The 16,690-nt window shown below is 34.5% G+C and overlaps 1 protein-coding gene and 1 non-coding gene across 2 annotated transcripts; both read right to left on the bottom strand.

Moving 5' to 3' along the window:
• Positions 1-41: 41 nt before the first annotated feature.
• On the bottom strand, positions 42-118 carry LOC132554352 (small nucleolar RNA SNORD66). The gene has a single exon (XR_009554391.1). It is a non-coding gene; the product is annotated as a small nucleolar RNA SNORD66 (small nucleolar RNA).
• A 2,702-nt stretch (positions 119-2,820) lies between these two features.
• Positions 2,821-16,461, bottom strand: LOC132554307 (anaphase-promoting complex subunit 7-like). The gene is made up of 16 exons (XM_060218613.1): positions 16,333-16,461; positions 15,188-15,316; positions 14,565-14,642; positions 14,086-14,169; positions 13,635-13,750; positions 12,787-12,900; positions 12,167-12,350; positions 11,588-11,676; positions 10,790-10,910; positions 10,364-10,505; positions 7,881-7,981; positions 7,238-7,282; positions 6,654-6,766; positions 4,964-5,080; positions 4,363-4,492; positions 2,821-4,000 (listed from the first exon to the last, which is right to left on the bottom strand). The coding sequence occupies exons 1-16, from the start codon at positions 16,396-16,398 to the stop codon at positions 3,938-3,940; spliced, it is 1,692 nt and encodes a 563-aa protein (XP_060074596.1). The 5' UTR covers positions 16,399-16,461; the 3' UTR covers positions 2,821-3,937.
• Between the last annotated feature and the right edge of the window lie 229 nt (positions 16,462-16,690).

The raw sequence follows: 16,690 nt of genomic DNA, 5'->3' as shown, positions 1-16,690 counted from the left end.
CTGTTGTCGGGGTCCTCTCACACTTACTAAAGTTCATCAATAGCTACAGATTCTCACACTAACCATAGTTTATCAGTTGCTCAGATTCTCTCACACTAACCATAGTTTATCAGTAGCTACAGATTCATTCACACTAACCATAGTTTATCAGTAGCTAAAGATTCTCTCGCACTAACCATAGTTGAATAGTAGCTACAGATTCTCTCACACTAACCATAGTTTATCTGTAGCTACAGATTCTGATGTCGGGGTCCTCTCACACTTACCACTGTTTATCAGTAGCTACAGATTCTCTCACACTAACCATAGTTTATCAGTAGCTACAGATCCTCTCACACTAACCATAGTTTATCACCAGCTACAGATTCTATCACACTAACCATAGTTTATCAGTAGCTACTAATCCTCCCACACTAACCATAGTTTATCAGCAGCTACAGATTCTCTCACACTAACCATAGTTTATCAGTAGCTACAGATGCTCTTACACTAACCATAGTTTATCAGTAGCTTCAGATTCTCTCACACTAACCATAGTTTATCAGTAGGTACAGATTCTGATGTCGGGGTCCTCTCACACTAACCATAGTTTATCAGTAGCTACAGATTCTCCAACACTAACCAAAGTTTATCAGTAGCTACAGATTCTCTCACACTAACCATAGTTTATCAGTAGCTTCAGATTCTCTCACACTAACCAAGGTTTATCAGTAGGTACAGATTCTGATGTCGGGGTCCTCTCACACTAACCATAGTTTATCAGTAGCTACAGATTCTCTCACACTAACCATAGTTTACCAGTAGCTACAGAATCTTATGTCGGGATCCTCTAACCATAGTTTATCAGTAGCTACAGATTCTCTCACACTAACCATAGTTTATCAGTAGCTACAGATTCTGATGTCGGGGTCCTCTCACACTAACCATAGTTTATCAGTAGCTACAGATTCTCTCACACTAACCATAGTTTATCAACAGCTACACATTCTCTCACACTAACCATAGTTTATCAGTAGCTACTGATCCTCCCACACTAACCAGTTTATCAGCAGCTACAGATTCTCTCACACTAACCATAGTTTATCAGCAGCTACAGATTCTCTCACACTAACCATAGTTTATCACCAGCTACAGATTCTCTCAAACTAACCATAGTTTTTTTTAGCAGCTACTGATCCTCCCACACTAACCATAGTTTATCTGCAGCTACAGATTCTCTCACACTAACCATAGTTTATCAGTAGTTACAGATCCTCGAACACTTACGATAGTTTATCAGTAGCTACAGATTCTGATGTCGGGTCCTCTCACACTAACCATAGTTTATCAGTAGCTACAGATTCTGATGTCGGGGTCCTCTCACACTAACCATAGTTTAGCAGTAGCTACAGATCCTCGAACACTAACCATAGTTTATCACCAGCTACAGATTCTCTCACACTAACCATAGTTTATCAGTAGCTACTGATCCTCCCACACTAACCAGTTTATCAGCAGCTACAGATTCTCTCACACTAACCATAGTTTATCAGTAGTTACAGATCCTCGAACACTTTATGATAGTTTATCAGTAGCTACAGATTCTCTCACACTAACCATAGTTTATCAGTAGCTACAGATTCTGATGTCGGGGTCCTCTCACACTAACCACAGTTTATCAGTAGCTATATATTCTGATGTCGGGGTCCTCTCACACTTACTATAGTTTATCAATAGCTACAGATTCTGATGTTGGGTCCTCTCACACTAACCATAGTTTATCAGTAGCTACAGATTCTGATGTCGGGGTCCTCTCACACTAACCATAGTTTATCAGTAGCTACAGATTCATTCACACTAACCATAGTTGAATAGTAGCTACAGATTCTCTCACACTAACCATAGTTTATCTGTAGCTACAGATTCTGATGTCGGGGTCCTCTCACACTTACCACAGTTTACCAGTTGCTACAGATTCTCTAACACTAACCATAATTTATCAGTAGCTACAGATTCTCTAACACTAACCATAGTTTATCACCAGCTACACATTCTCTCACACTAACCATAGTTTATCAGCAGTTTATCACCAGCTACAGATTCTCTCACACTAACCATAGTTTATCAGTAGCTACTGATCCTCTCACACTAACCTTAGTTTATCACCAGCTACAGATTCTCTCACACTAACCATAGTTTATCAGTAGCTACTGATCCTCCCACACTAACCATAGTTTATCAGGAGCTACAGATTCTCTCACACTAACCATAGTCTATCAGTAGTTACAGATCCTGGAACACTTACGATAGTTTATCAGTAGCTACAGATTCTGATGTCGGGGTCCCCTCACACTAAGTAAATTGCTTGTGGTTAGAATTGGATTTCCTTTGCATTTCATTTGATAGAAATATGTTATGAAAAAACTTTCTGTACTTAAGGCATGGAAAACATTTTCTTGAAACATGTTACAATATTGGAATGGTAGATGGAAAATAGCAAGTATAATATATGTAAATAAAAAATGACATGTAAATTTCATTTAGTGTAAGTAAATCATTACATTTGGTTGCTGTGATATCAACATTTAAAAGACATTTTTCTTATCTGAATACCAACTTAATTAAATACTTTTCCAAGCAGACAAAATGAGGGTGACATGCCTAAAAGAAATTGCTCAACTACACTACAGCCTACATAGAAATATTGCTTGTAGAAAAAGCAAACCACAAAAAGTCATTTGAACATTTTAACATAGATGACCCCTGTGACTTTGAAACTCAGCCTATTTCTGTATTTGGAACAGTCTGAAATATTATACAATCAAAAATTACTATGCAGGATTTATATCAACAATTTTATTAAATAAATGAGATATTGTACAAAAAGAAACATGTAACATGCACATTAATATTCAATGTATACCATGTATAACACAAGATAGGATCTAGCAGTATCATAGTTCATACCGATGGTCCCTGGCATTTGACCAGAGAGAAGTCATTTACCAATGAACTTGATAAAGTCTATTCCATTTGTCTCCAGGACTGACATTTTGTAAAAAAAAAAAAGGAAAAAAAAAAAAAAAAAAAATCATGCAGAGCTCTCTGTGAAAAAATACCAAACAAAACCTGATTGCTATGGGTTTGGAATAAAGTTCTCAGCTGACATCAAGTTATAGAATATTGTGTTCAAAATCATCAAAACAACGAAGAGAGCTATCAAAAAGACATGTTTGTGTGTATTTCAAAATTTGATCCAGAAAGCATGAAACTTTAATAGAAAATCAATTACATAGTACAAAACAATCAGGTAATGTATCTCTGTGTAGATTCAGTTCCAAACATTATATTAGGAACAATCATCCCTAACTTATTGAAAAGATAACAATGTCTCCGGTACACACCAAAAGAGTGTTATTTCTAACTCGCATTGATTTTTGAAAAATTTACTGAACTATAAGGAAGATGATGCATAACTTTATAAGATTTCTGAGTTAATTCCCCTGGGAAGAAATTTAGCATTGAATTTAACACTTGAGTTTACACAATGCAGTTATATTAACTCGGTGAGAAACACACCTTATCAAGATCGAACTAAAGCAAATGACGTAACATAATTAACAAACAATATGCAGACACTAGATTATATCTACCAAGTTTTTCAAAGTAGTTGAAGTGACATAATGATAGATTTGTTCATCATCATGTTGATCACCGAACACAAAAATTGGATTGGGATCTTTATATAACATAGCACTCGTCTAAGAGTCCTGTATTGAGACTGGTTTGAACTCAATACGGATCATGGTTATCTTAGTGTCATATTGTCCTCCTGTAAATTAGCAGAGTATCTAATGTGATCTGTATCAGACCTAGAATACTCAGTCATGTCCCTGTAGACAATTAATAAATTTTTTGTCATCGTATACTTCAATACACATTATACATCAAACGAGGGTTAGGTATATTCTGTCTCCGACCAGGTACTTTCCACGTCACTGTTACTGTTATCAAAATCTCCCTGCAACATAAAAACTTGTCTTAGTGACAAAAAATCATAAAACCTTATATTATTTCAACTCTATTTTACTAAAATGACAACAAATATCTGGTAGTTTTCAAATTTTCATACACTTGACAAAAAGTCAAATTGTATCAGGTTTGAATAATTCCTGATGAAAAAGGGAGATAACTCAATAGATACACATTACAACATCTCCATTATTATTCAGTAACCTTACCTTGAGCACAGTAGGGAATCACTTACCAAACGTTAAGTTCCCATAAAGGACAGAGCTCAGTTTAAAACTGTCTGTTTCACCTAAATCTCGCAGCCTTACGATAGGGAACAGACCTTGTTGCTTCACTACTGATTCTACTTACATCATTATCGCTTCCTTCTATATCATCAACATCGTAAGAATTTTCTAAACTGAGGCCCATCAGTCCCATGTCACTTTGTTTCTCCACTCTCTCCATCCCCTCACGCGCTCGACTGTTGGTGGGGTCCAGACTGTCAGTGAAACAAATTAATGTTAATCAGTTTCAGGTAATACAAATTATACATATGAAAATAATCATTGAACTTGAAGCCACCTTTTCTCAATACCATCTCTCGCATATGTACTTCAGAAATATATATCATTAGAGCAGATTTGTAAAGACTCTTTTAGATAGAGTGGTTCGATAGCAGTCTTGATTTGATTTTTTCTCCTTTAAATCATTTTCATATTTATCAACACACCAAACAAGGAAAGTAGAATTAAAAATATGTTTTAACTGCAGTTAAAGTAAACAAAAATATTAAAGGTAGGAAATAATCAACTTCGGTGAAAATTTTTATGTATTTTAAATCAATCATATACAACTTAATTTTCATGTAGTTTATCAGTTGCTAGGGATTTTAATGTTGGGGCCGTCTCACGGTAAGTAAATTGCTAATGGTTAATGTAATATAATCTATTATATATAATAATTAATTAACCTGAGTGCTATGCTGTACTGGTCAATAGCCTCCAAGTGTTCATTAGTGAGGCCCAGAAAGTCACCCAATGTCCTATGAAGTCGACATGTACTCTGGGTTTGCAGCTGTTTCCTCAGTCTGAAAGATGAAAAACAATAATTTTGCCTGTGTATTTTTACTTTTTTTGAAGAGTGTGCCATTATGTATGTATATAGGGCAAGGAATTTCTTAATTTGCTTCCAAACAAAGGCCAACTATCTGAGTCTAAATTCTTCCATATCCCCTATAATAACACATAATGACTGAATACATCTATCTCACTCCAACCTCATAGTTTGTTGAAAACTGCATTAATACGCTTTCTTTCCCTCTTTTTTTATCTATCAGCTAGCTATGCTAGTCCTTTCATGCCTGCCAGCAGTAGTGAGCTAAATTATGTAGAATCATCACAGAAATCACAAGGATCAATCACGATATTACTTCTACAGTCCCGACTCCCTACAGCTTTATATTTACTTATATTTACCAAGAACTATTTAACCACCAATGTATTAGACTGAACATTTATAGAACTCAGAATAAACCCTTGTCTTTTATATACAGTGTCTAGAAGTCAGGATTTACACTTGTCTTGTATTAACAGTGTCTAGAACTCAGTATCTGCCATTGTCTTGTATTTAGTGTCTAATTCTCAGTATCCACCCTTGTCTTTTATTTACAGTGTCTAGAACTCAGCATCCACCCTTGTCTTGTATTTACAGTGTCTAGATCTCAGGATCTACCCTTGTCTTGTATTTAGTGTCTAGAACTCAGTAACTACCCTTGTCTTGTATTTAGTGTCTAATTCTCAGTATCCACCCTTGTCTTGTATTTACAGTGTCTAGAACTCAGTATCCACCCTTGTCTTGTATTTACAGTGTCTAGAACTCAGGATCCACCCTTGTCTTGTATTTAAAGTGTCTAGTCCTCAGTATCCACCCTTGTCTTGTATTTACAGTGTCTAGAACTCAGGATCCACCCTTGTCTTGTATTTACAGTGTCTAGAACTCAGTATCTACCCTTGTCCTGTATTTGCAGTGTCTAGGACTCAGGATCCACCCTTGTCTTGTAGTTACAGTGTTTAGAACTCAGTATCTACCCTTGTCCTGTATTTACAGTGTTTAGGACTCAGGATCCACCCTTGTCCTGTTTTTACAGTGTTTAGGACTCAGTATCCACCCTTGTCCTGTTTTTACAGTGTTTAGAACTCAGGATCCACCCTTGTCCTGTTTTTACAGTGTTTAGGACTCAGAATCCACCCTTGTCTTGTATTTACAGTGTTTAGGACTCAGTATCCTTCCTTGTCCTGTATTTACATTTTTTAGAACTCAGGATCTACCCATGTCCTGTATTTACAGTGTTTAGGACTCAGGATCCACTCTTGTCCTGTATTTACAGTGTTTAGGACTCAGGATCCACTCTGAAAAGCATGAAGCGATGGAGAGTGGGGTTACAGGGAAGGGGAGGAGGAGGGGAGAGGGGGGTTGTCTATACAATCTGACCTGATTTTAAACCATAATTTTGAAGATGACGCTTTGGCCTAGTTACAGCACTAGCCATACACTAACTAAGCATATTACAGCTATTTCTATTTTTAGTTATTGAAGGCCCTTGTATATCACCATTCGGCTCCTTTCCCACTCCTACCAATCCTTTATTGTCTCACACTTACAATTCTATGCCTTTATCATACTGGTGTTCACGTGTAAGAATGTCTGCCATGATATATACAGGTTCAAGGAAGTTTGGGTCCATCTTCATTGCCTTTTCTAGGTAAGGTTTAGCCTGCGGAAAAAGTAAAACACTGAACATGTTAAAACAAGTAACAAAGGCTTGTGAGGACCAATATCATGTACATTGTAACAGTAATTTTGGAACTCTAACGGTCACACATTTTGAGTTAAACTTAAATCACAAGACTAAAAATATTCATAGACTGCATACTAGTGTATCATGTTAAAACTGATGAGTCTTTGTCTGTAAAGGTTTGTCATGCCAATCAATCATAAATATTACAGCAAGGCAGTCAGTTTCGTGTATTAACATATAAATTTCACAGATTTAACAATATGATTTAACGAGAGCATGATTCTTCAAAAGGAACAGCCATTTTGATGGTGAAGCATCAGTGTTTCCATGGCTACAGTTATGTCATCAAGAGAGACTTATAAATTCATAGTCCTTGCCAATATTTTTTTCTTCGATTACATTATACAGTTGTACTGACATGTAAATATACAGCTATAAGGAACTTACCTTTGCTGTCATTGTCGGCTCTTTAGATAGTACTGAAGCATACAGCTGAAATGACGATATGTTATAAATAGAGTTATTTATATCCATCAATACTGTGATAACATAATTGACAAAAACTTTCATGAAGTGAAAAGAGGATGAAAATAATCTCACACTGGATCAAAAGAAACTGAATCTGTTATCGTTCAAATGTATTAAAAGCATATCGTAAACAGAAGCATACATAGGTAGGAAGGCTGGTCAATAATGGCTATGCATAGATCCATCAGTTTCCTTGTGAATAGTTAACAAAAACTTACTGTATTTGATAGCATGGTTTTGTTAAACAAATTTAAAACGCTTTGAAAAGGAATTTAAATATTTTCTACTGTTTGGTTTTTAGTAAGGTGCAAAATTTATAGATAAAATTCTTCTAAAAGTGTACAGAAAATTCACATTTTGACATATACATTTCTACTCTTTTGAAAAGAAAGTTCCACATATTTCTTGCCTCTATGTACGTTGAAATCTGAAAACCTTTTTTCCCAGCTACTAGGAATACAGTAAAGAGTGTGAGATAATTAATCATAACAGTAAAGTATGATTCTAAAATGTTATAAAATTATATACAGACTATAACTGTACTGAGATCCACACTACTTACAGTGAGAGTCCTGGCATTATTGCCCAGAATTTTGATCGCCTTTCCAGCCCAGGAGAGAGCTTCCCTTGTACGATGACTAGCCATGTAACAATTGATCAGACCTGAAAAACATAAGATAATTTACCATTTATTTCATTACATTTTCTTCAGACTGATAATATCAACAGAATAAAAGTTCTTATAACACAACATGTAGGAGATTAGAGTGTGACAAAACATAACCAAATCCACTACAGTGCAATATTATCATTTATGTAATTTTTTCTATAATCTGTTTACCACTTTCAGTGTACAAAGGAACATGGTACAGCCAAAAAGGTAGGTTGTTGATTCCTTACAATATTGTACTTCTGTGATAGTACACTTCACACGGGTCATTTGTCTTGGAGCCATGAAAACATCGCTCTCAAATCTACTACTGTTCATTATAGGAACTTTTATAGTACAATTCATTTGATTCTCTTTCATCTACAAAACTGTAGACTGCACTAATTTTCCTGTTCAACATCATGGTTATCTTATTCTATTTCAAAACAGGTATATATGAAACTCCATCCTGCAGTGAACAACTGGCTAGAGCCTTTCAGAATCAAAGGCGACAGAATGTGTTAAAAGATCTTCAAGGAAAAGACCTTACAATCAATTCTTTTATATAATTATCACATCTGTATGTATTATAATTAGTAGATATTCTGTGTTAAGTTTGAACATTTTTTTTACCACATTATTCCAAAAATTTATTTTTGATTTCCAATATCAATAAAAAATTAAGAAAACAATGAGTAAATATGTTTTGGTAGTCCTCCAAAGATGGTGTCCTTTGGAATACAGAGTACAGTTCAAAAAAAGTTATCTTAATTGAAGGTAGAAATGGTTGGACATGTTTCTGCACTTTAGGGAAACCATCTTCAGGTTGACATGAAAACTAACAAATTTTGCTGATATCTTCCAAACAGATGTTGCCCAGTCATCTCAACCTTCAAAACTTACGCAGATCATGATATGACATGTATGAGGTTGTAGAAGTGACTATTGAGGCAAAAAAAGCTATCATGATAGTATTGCGATAGTAAAATTACTACTGCAAATTTATTGCGATAGTACAGTGACTAGTGTGATACAATCACAGTAGGTTTTTTACCTTTAAACTAATTTTTACTTACCCAGACATAAAGCAAAATTACTAATAGTTTAAATGTATCTATCAGAACGCTCAATTTAGCAAATGTAAAAGCTGAAATATTTACATTTTTATTCAATCAAGTATGTTGCACTGTGATATTTTGTATACTTAGTTACATTTTTATTCATTTCATACATAAACATGCTATTCTGTGATCTCTGTGGTGAAACTTGTATACAGCTTATTTTCATACAAGTATTAACTTCAAAATCCATTCTGTATCAATTTACTCTTTATTTCAATGTTTTGATGTTGTTAAAGGTTAATAATTGATTCAACATTGACATAATAATATGGTTTTAACAGAAATTTTGACAAACTTCAGACATCGTAATCAGAGTCATGTCAAAATAAATATATATTGAAGTACTGGGTCTAATAAAGGTAGGAAAATATTTACTAAATGAAGGTGCCTTGTGTTTTCACAAGCAATGATTTAAATATGATTAGTTTTGAGACACTTTGTCATTAATTTTAATGAACCAAAATGCTTTCAATACCACTACTTTTGCCATTTCATTGGGAACCATTTTAAAAATGCTGCTATCTTCATTGGTATTGTTGATTGATTGGGTCATTTCAAGGATAGTTCTAAAACATGGACCCAGAGTGAAAGAAGTCACTATCTCCTTTAAACATACATTCTGTAGATTTATCTAGATAATTTTTTGGAAATAATATCAATATGACATTTCTTAAAGATATAAACTCTCACCAGTGTAACATTTAAAATCCTGATCAAGGTACCAAAGATGTTTCAAGAATAAACAAATGCTTTGTAGACATTCGGCAATAATTTAATGAAAAGTCTTGCTTAAAGGTAGTATTTTTGTTGACTTAAAATTTCTATCATTAACAGTTGGTAGTTGAACCAATTATCATGATAGTTTTTGACTTAAAAATATGCTATCACCTTCTACAGTTAAGGACAAATCTATTGCAATACATTGATAATCCATCCTGTCGTTACACTACTATCAGGTTGACCTGATAAAATCAGGTGATTTGGTGACTCTAAAATTGGAATTTTTAACCCTTTCGGCGCCGTAGGCGACTAAAGTCGACATGCAGACAGGCCACCATAGGCGACTAAAGTCGACATCTGCCAGGCCGCTGTAGGCGACTTTGGTCGACAATTTTTATATCTTTATTATATATTTTTATAATACTTGGTGCTGAGCTGTACATTGTGAGAAATATTTGGCGCTGAGAGATATTTGGTGCCGAAAGGGTTAAGCAAGGAAGTTACATACAAATTTGAAGAATGTAGACGTTAACAGTTACACTAAAACAGTTGTACCTAGATAAGCTTCGTATCTGTGTGGTGCTAGTCTCAGGGCCTCCTGGAAGTGAAGGGAGGCGTCCTGACTTTTCTTCAGTTCCAGTAGTGCTGATCCCTTCAGTAGATATGCCTCTATGTTAAAAGAATCTAAATTGTTGGCCTGAAAAATATTACTTTTAGTTATCATAACATAGCATTAAATCATATCAAGTAGTGCCTTAGAGATGAGTTTAATATATCAAAATCCATTGTACATTAACAAATATTGTTAATTTTGACCTAGAAACCTCAAACACAATTACTCTAAATACATCAAAACACAGCATGTGTTAACGATGAATATGTTCAACTGAACATCTGTGAAATATCATTGAAGAAAATTTAGTATTACCATTTCATACACATTGTAAAATAGCAGAAACAGGTGATAATCAGTGACTGTACCTTTTGAGCAAAGTAGACTGTCCTGGTGCGGGATTCCTTGTGAGTTACCATGGAGAAATATCCCATTGAAATCCAGGATTCTGGAGCATATTCTGTGATCTTCATCAGTCTCTGGGAAAGCCTGTAATAGATCATAGCTGTACTGATTCCCTTTGCTGTTTATAGAACACTTCAAGTAGCTTTGTTAGATTTGCATTTCAAACTTCAAAGCTTTTTCCAAACATTTGGAAATTTTTAGAACCTTATTTTCTGTCGCCCATTATTGATGAGATGTTAAAATTTGACTGCTGTTTAATACTTTAAAGAAACAGGGAAGTCGCACAGTTTTGCATTATCCCTCACATCCTGCTGTTAGTAGGAACATCCAAACAGATATATGTATATATCTGTCTTAGAGTAAGTTAGTATTTACCATGTATAAAGGTCAGCTGAACAGTTTTCAAGTCTTAGCCTGGATAAAACTTGCAAATAGTAAATTTTGTTATTGAGATGATGTTTCCATGTTAAAGAGAGACTATGTTTTCCACAGAGACAAGTCTTCAAATTTTGTAGAGATACTTCGAACAATTTTCAATTTGTATGCCAATGAATCTCTTTGGACCGACAAACAGAGCCAATTTTAATATTCCCAGCAAACATATCTCGCAGGGAATAACCATCACTAATGATTTCAATCTTGGCAATTTAAAGTTTGTTTCCTTTTGAATGAAAAATGATGTTTGAAAAGCAATCAGGCATCAAGAAATCTTCTGACTATCTGAACACTGATTAGGGCATCACCATATCACACAAACGCACCTTTGTAAATCTTTCACTTTTTCTTCTTTGGAAAGCAGGTATGAATAAAGGTCCATGTTCTTAACTTGTAGTGGATCTAGAGCATGCACCTGTATCAGAAACACAGACAATTTTTTAATGAGTTGTCAGTGAGTCATCATAAAATTCAAGTGTTTTAGAGATATAAAAGATCTGTGAAGCCACACAGCATATCACAATTCATAAATGTTCTTATAAAAAATCAATATGAAAACTGTACAGCAGAAACAACACATTTCATCACACGCAAGTCCTCAAACAGCATTCATCTATCTATTTAGAAACCGACAACAAGCTGTTGAAACTTGATTTATAAATAAATTACAACGATGTATGGCTTTCAACAGTTAGATAAAGCAGATATGCTTTAGTTATAAAAACTAAGCGACATGGACCCAGATAATTCTTAATGAATTTAAATGAAATTATTTTTCTTCAGCGTCTGTAAACAATCTATTACACTGTCAATTTTAACATCTTTTATTCCGATTTGTCCATTGAATATTGTCATTCTTCAAATCGTCACAAAACAGATTTCATTCTGAACCATGATAGACTGACCCTTTGGAAAGCTTGCAGTGCACCAGAGTAGCGTCCATCGTAAAAAAGGGCTTCAGCCAGACTGTTAACCAAGAGAACATTGTCTTTGAGGTATGCTTTAGTGTCCATCAGTTGGAATGTAGCGACAGCACTGCTGAACTCCCTTGATGACAAGTGTGCTTGTCCCTTAATCCACATTGAGAGCCTGTGCGGGATACATATTTTTATTTTATTTTTAGAATGCAGTCACAGTGAAATCATTTTGTTACAATGCTGTTTCCAAAATTAGAAAAGGTGACAGGTTAATGGATTCAGGATGACTAAAGTAAAGACAAAGGTAGAGATGACAGGACAACATTGGTTGATATCAGCAAAATTCAAAATAATGGTTGACTTGTTTTGGTTAACTAGGTATGCTGTCTTTAGGATGTGTAAAATTTCAAATCATAGGACTTATATAATAAAAGTGATACCACTACCAATCAACTAGACATGCTGTTTACAATCTTGCCCCATCAATAAGTACACAGATTTTCACGACGTAATAATTTGCAGAATTATGGTAAATATACACTGTCTATACAAAGTACCGTAACTCCTGTCTGGATTTGTATCCTAACAGGAGACAGGACAATGCTCACCAATCATTGGGTGTACCATGAGGAAGACCGTTGATTACAAGAGTGGCCACGTCTGACCCTTTTACCCCTAAACCAAGTAAACCATTCAGAGCTTCCAAAGCTAGCGGACAAACCCTGTAAAAACAAAATATAAATATTATTATATCCAACAATATTTGTCAGTGAAACTTTTTCCATGATATATCTAGAATATATCTAGAGGAGCCTTTCTCAGATTTTTCAATATCAATTTATTCACTGTATGAGTTCAACCCATATGGGAATGATCCTGCAAAGCAGAGGCCATCAGCCAAATTAAGATAGGGTCTACTGATTACATATGAAAAACAAGAGTGCCGTGGACACAATATACGCCGCCACAAAATATAAAGATCAAGATTGTTCGCTTTTAACATGTCTGTATCATAAATCTTACAAAAATCAATGAACCGTAAAATTGACCCTTCATGCACATCAAACCATTGTATTAGTGACATTGAGCAAGTTTTATGAAAATCTGATCATTAGTTTAGGAGGAGTTGCATTCACAAAGCTCCACTAAGAGCAAGCTCATATACAAAGTTGGAAATGGCATAAATCTTACAAAAATCAAAGAACCGAAAAATCGCCCCTTCATGCACATCTACCCATTGTAGTAATGACATTGAGCAAGCTTCATGAAAATCTGATGATTAGTTTAGGAGGAGTTGCGTTCACAAGAAATGGACGTATAGACGTAAGGACGGAGATGATGCCAATATACGACTGCCTCCGGCGGCGTAAAATGATATGGGCACTATTTTTTAAAAGTTTCTAAATTAAATCTTGAAGACCTAGGTAATTGACTGCATTAATCTTCAGATTCTGACCTAATGACCTCCTTGTAGCTCGTTATCGCTGACCGATCCATCCCTGCCCTCAAGTACAATTTGGCTAGAGCCAGGTGAATCTTTGGGTTCCTTTGACGTGAGCTTATACCCTCCAGCTTAATGAGGAAAAGAAATGGACACAATAAATATTAGTCATTGTTGTATTCAGTCACAAATAATTATTATTACGATATCTATGATGTTTGTTGTAATTATGAACAATTTTCCATTCAAAAGCCTAATCTATGATAATTTAGTAATTTGGTTAATGAATAATGATATGATTGTCAGGAAAAAGAATTTCATGTGCATGGACGACATTACAATATTCATAGCCTCAACTTCAAAGCAGATATTGAACTGAAAAACTCAAATATTCAAACATTTTACAATTCGAAATTTGTGTTGTTTTATTATAAATATTTCAGTTATGCTTAAATCATATACTTACCACAGACATTGCTTCTTTGTACTGCTTCTGTTGGAGCAGACACTGATACATCTTATACTTCACTTCCACCTCAGACGTCAACTCCTGCAAAGATTATCTCCCCTCTTTAGGTGTTGTCATTTTGACCACAACTTAATTAGTTATTGTTATACTATAGAGAACTGATAATTTTGATATTAATGAAATGGTGTACATGTATACCCCTGTTTATATATAGTAAACCTAAGAAATTGTAGATGTATCTGAGAAGTTATTCATTAAGATAAAGCAAGAAAATCACTTACTTAATTAGATGTATTGCATTCCAAACATTAAGTCATAATACATCCATTTATAAAAGAAATATTATGTAGTGTACTGTTTGAAGATTTTTTTTATTCAATGGCTTTTTTTTTAAATTAAATTTCTTTTAATAAATGAATCTGTTTAAAGGTAAATGGGAAACTATGATACATTTCCCAGACTTTTTATGTGCTTACCATGTGACAAGGTGGGCCACCTTTCACCTTAGACTTGTTAAGACCTTTCCTTAGAATTATAGCTTTCTTGTATGTGTCCTGGAAAAATTACAGTTTAATGAAATACTGTTTTTAGTGAACATGTTGAAAAATCAAAACAATAAATAATCAAATTTAATTAAATAGTTATAACCAAATTTAAATCTTCAAGCTTGTTCCTTCCTCAAACTTAAAATCTTTCTGGTGCTTTTTTGTTGGTTTGATTAATCCGCTAACCTATTTCTAATCCTACATTGTCTTTTTCCATTAGTCATTATAGTATATTGGAAATTAATCATAATCTTGATTCAAATTATATTAAGAATTGTTAGTATCCAAAAGGAGATAAATTGATAACAAATACAGATGTACATTGTATGGAATGTTGCCTTGACTGTAACTTGTTAACATTATTCTGACAAGAAGTTTACCACAGGCGTCTAGGGAGACAACTCTAAACATTAATATTGAAGATTGACACATAGTAAATATAAGTATTGTTCAGGTGCTTAGTTCAAATAAATAAAAATAACTACTGACGTTTCAGGAATAAGGCACATATAGGTTTATGTATTACAACAGCTAACACAAAAGAATTAGCTTACCTCTGCTTTGAGGTACTGGGACATATTGTACAAGGCATTGCCGTAGTAGACCATGCATTGGTAGCGTTGTTGAAGGGTAAGCAGTTCTACATCTGTACTGTTGTCACAAAGTGTAATCACAACACTTGCCTGTAATACAATTTATCAAGTAACGCCAGGCATAATTGGGTCAAAATCATCCACAGTGTTGACTAATATTTTTTGGTTCCGAACTTTGCTGAAACTGTGCCAGTGCATCCAGTGTGACCTTGTGTGGCTTCTTGTGTTTTGATATGATTTTACAAAACTTACATGTTAATAAATTTTTGAACTGAATTTCTGTCCCTATTATATTTCTCACCAGCATCTTCTCAATAAACTGAATGAAACTGCAAGCATAAGCAGCTGTCCAACCAAGACGCAAAAATCAAAGTATTATTTGGACCTCTGTGTTGCCTTCACAGCACAAATGTTGCATTACAGATTCAACAGTAATACAATGATTAACATCAATAAACGTACATGAATCTTTGTTTCACTTTGCAGTATGATACTGTCCCTGTTCAATCAATGTGCCTTTAAGTAATGAAGACAGATTTGTATAAGTTAATAACTTGTTTTCCAAATCTGATTCATGTGTAACTGTTTTACTATTGTAATGTGTATATATATATGTGTGTGTGTATAAATGAAATTAAGTTTATATGAAACATCAGTGGAAGTTTTATCTAAATATCAGCTTTAATGACAGGGACAATTGATCTAAAAGGTCTATATATAGCATTGATTCTCCTCTTTATCATTTTAATAGCTACCTGTATATCTAAGTACAAAATTACACATTACATAATGAAATATTCAAGTATACCTGAATTGATATTTTAGACAAAATTACGATACTGTACAGTACAGTACAGAAACCAATACCATTGGCACATTGCACATTTGAATTGCTGGTGAGGATAATGGTCACATTGGACGAAAGCTCATAAGAAAACGACAATGTTTTATAAATCACGGGTGAACCGACATTTCTAAATATCTTTTTCACTGGGTCACTCGATCACGCATGTGAGTAGCCTACAAATAACTATATTCGTCTATTATTTGTTTTGAAAATCAGCTGAATATTGAAAACACAGCAGTATGATGATCGTTTGCCTTACCAGTTGGGATAAGTCTTGGTATAATTCTGAATCGTGCAGCTGCTTCACGTGATCAAATAGATTCATTTTGATAGTTTATATTTCCAGCCAATTTACGTCAACACCAAAACTGTCGTCTTCAAATTATCATCGATACCAGTGCAAAACTCCCGCTGCCGACATCACTTTTTCCAATAATACATCGTCGTTAAAACGCTTTGTACCATTGTTCATCTCGAAAAGTTTTAGTGACGCTGATCAGTACTGTGTGGAGAAAATACTAAAACACTGATAAGCGACGGAACCAGGAATTCATTCCAGTTACATGTGAGCGGAACGCTATGGAACAAACAGTAGGGATCGATTTGAATAAGGTTGC

Source organism: Ylistrum balloti, unplaced genomic scaffold (assembly GCF_031769215.1).
Source record: "Ylistrum balloti isolate Yb309-2 unplaced genomic scaffold, AGI_CSIRO_Ybal_v1 Utg370392, whole genome shotgun sequence".
Classification (NCBI taxonomy): Eukaryota; Metazoa; Mollusca; class Bivalvia; order Pectinida; family Pectinidae; genus Ylistrum; species Ylistrum balloti.
This window is presented reverse-complemented; position numbering and strand designations above follow the sequence as displayed.

What these genes read in the sequence shown, in the direction of transcription:
- LOC132554307 (XM_060218613.1), bottom strand. Translation starts at nt 16,398, where the DNA reads ATGAATCTATTTGATCACGTGAAGCAGCTGCACGATTCAGAATTATAC. An exon ending in ACCAAGACTTATCCCAACTG is followed by an intron (nt 15,317 to 16,332) that starts GTAAGGCAAACG and finishes ATTGTATTACAG; the next exon opens with GCAAGTGTTGTGATTACACT. An exon ending in TAGAAGGAAGCGATAATGAT is followed by an intron (nt 4,001 to 4,362) that starts GTAAGTAGAATC and finishes TTTATGTTGCAG; the next exon opens with GGAGATTTTGATAACAGTAA.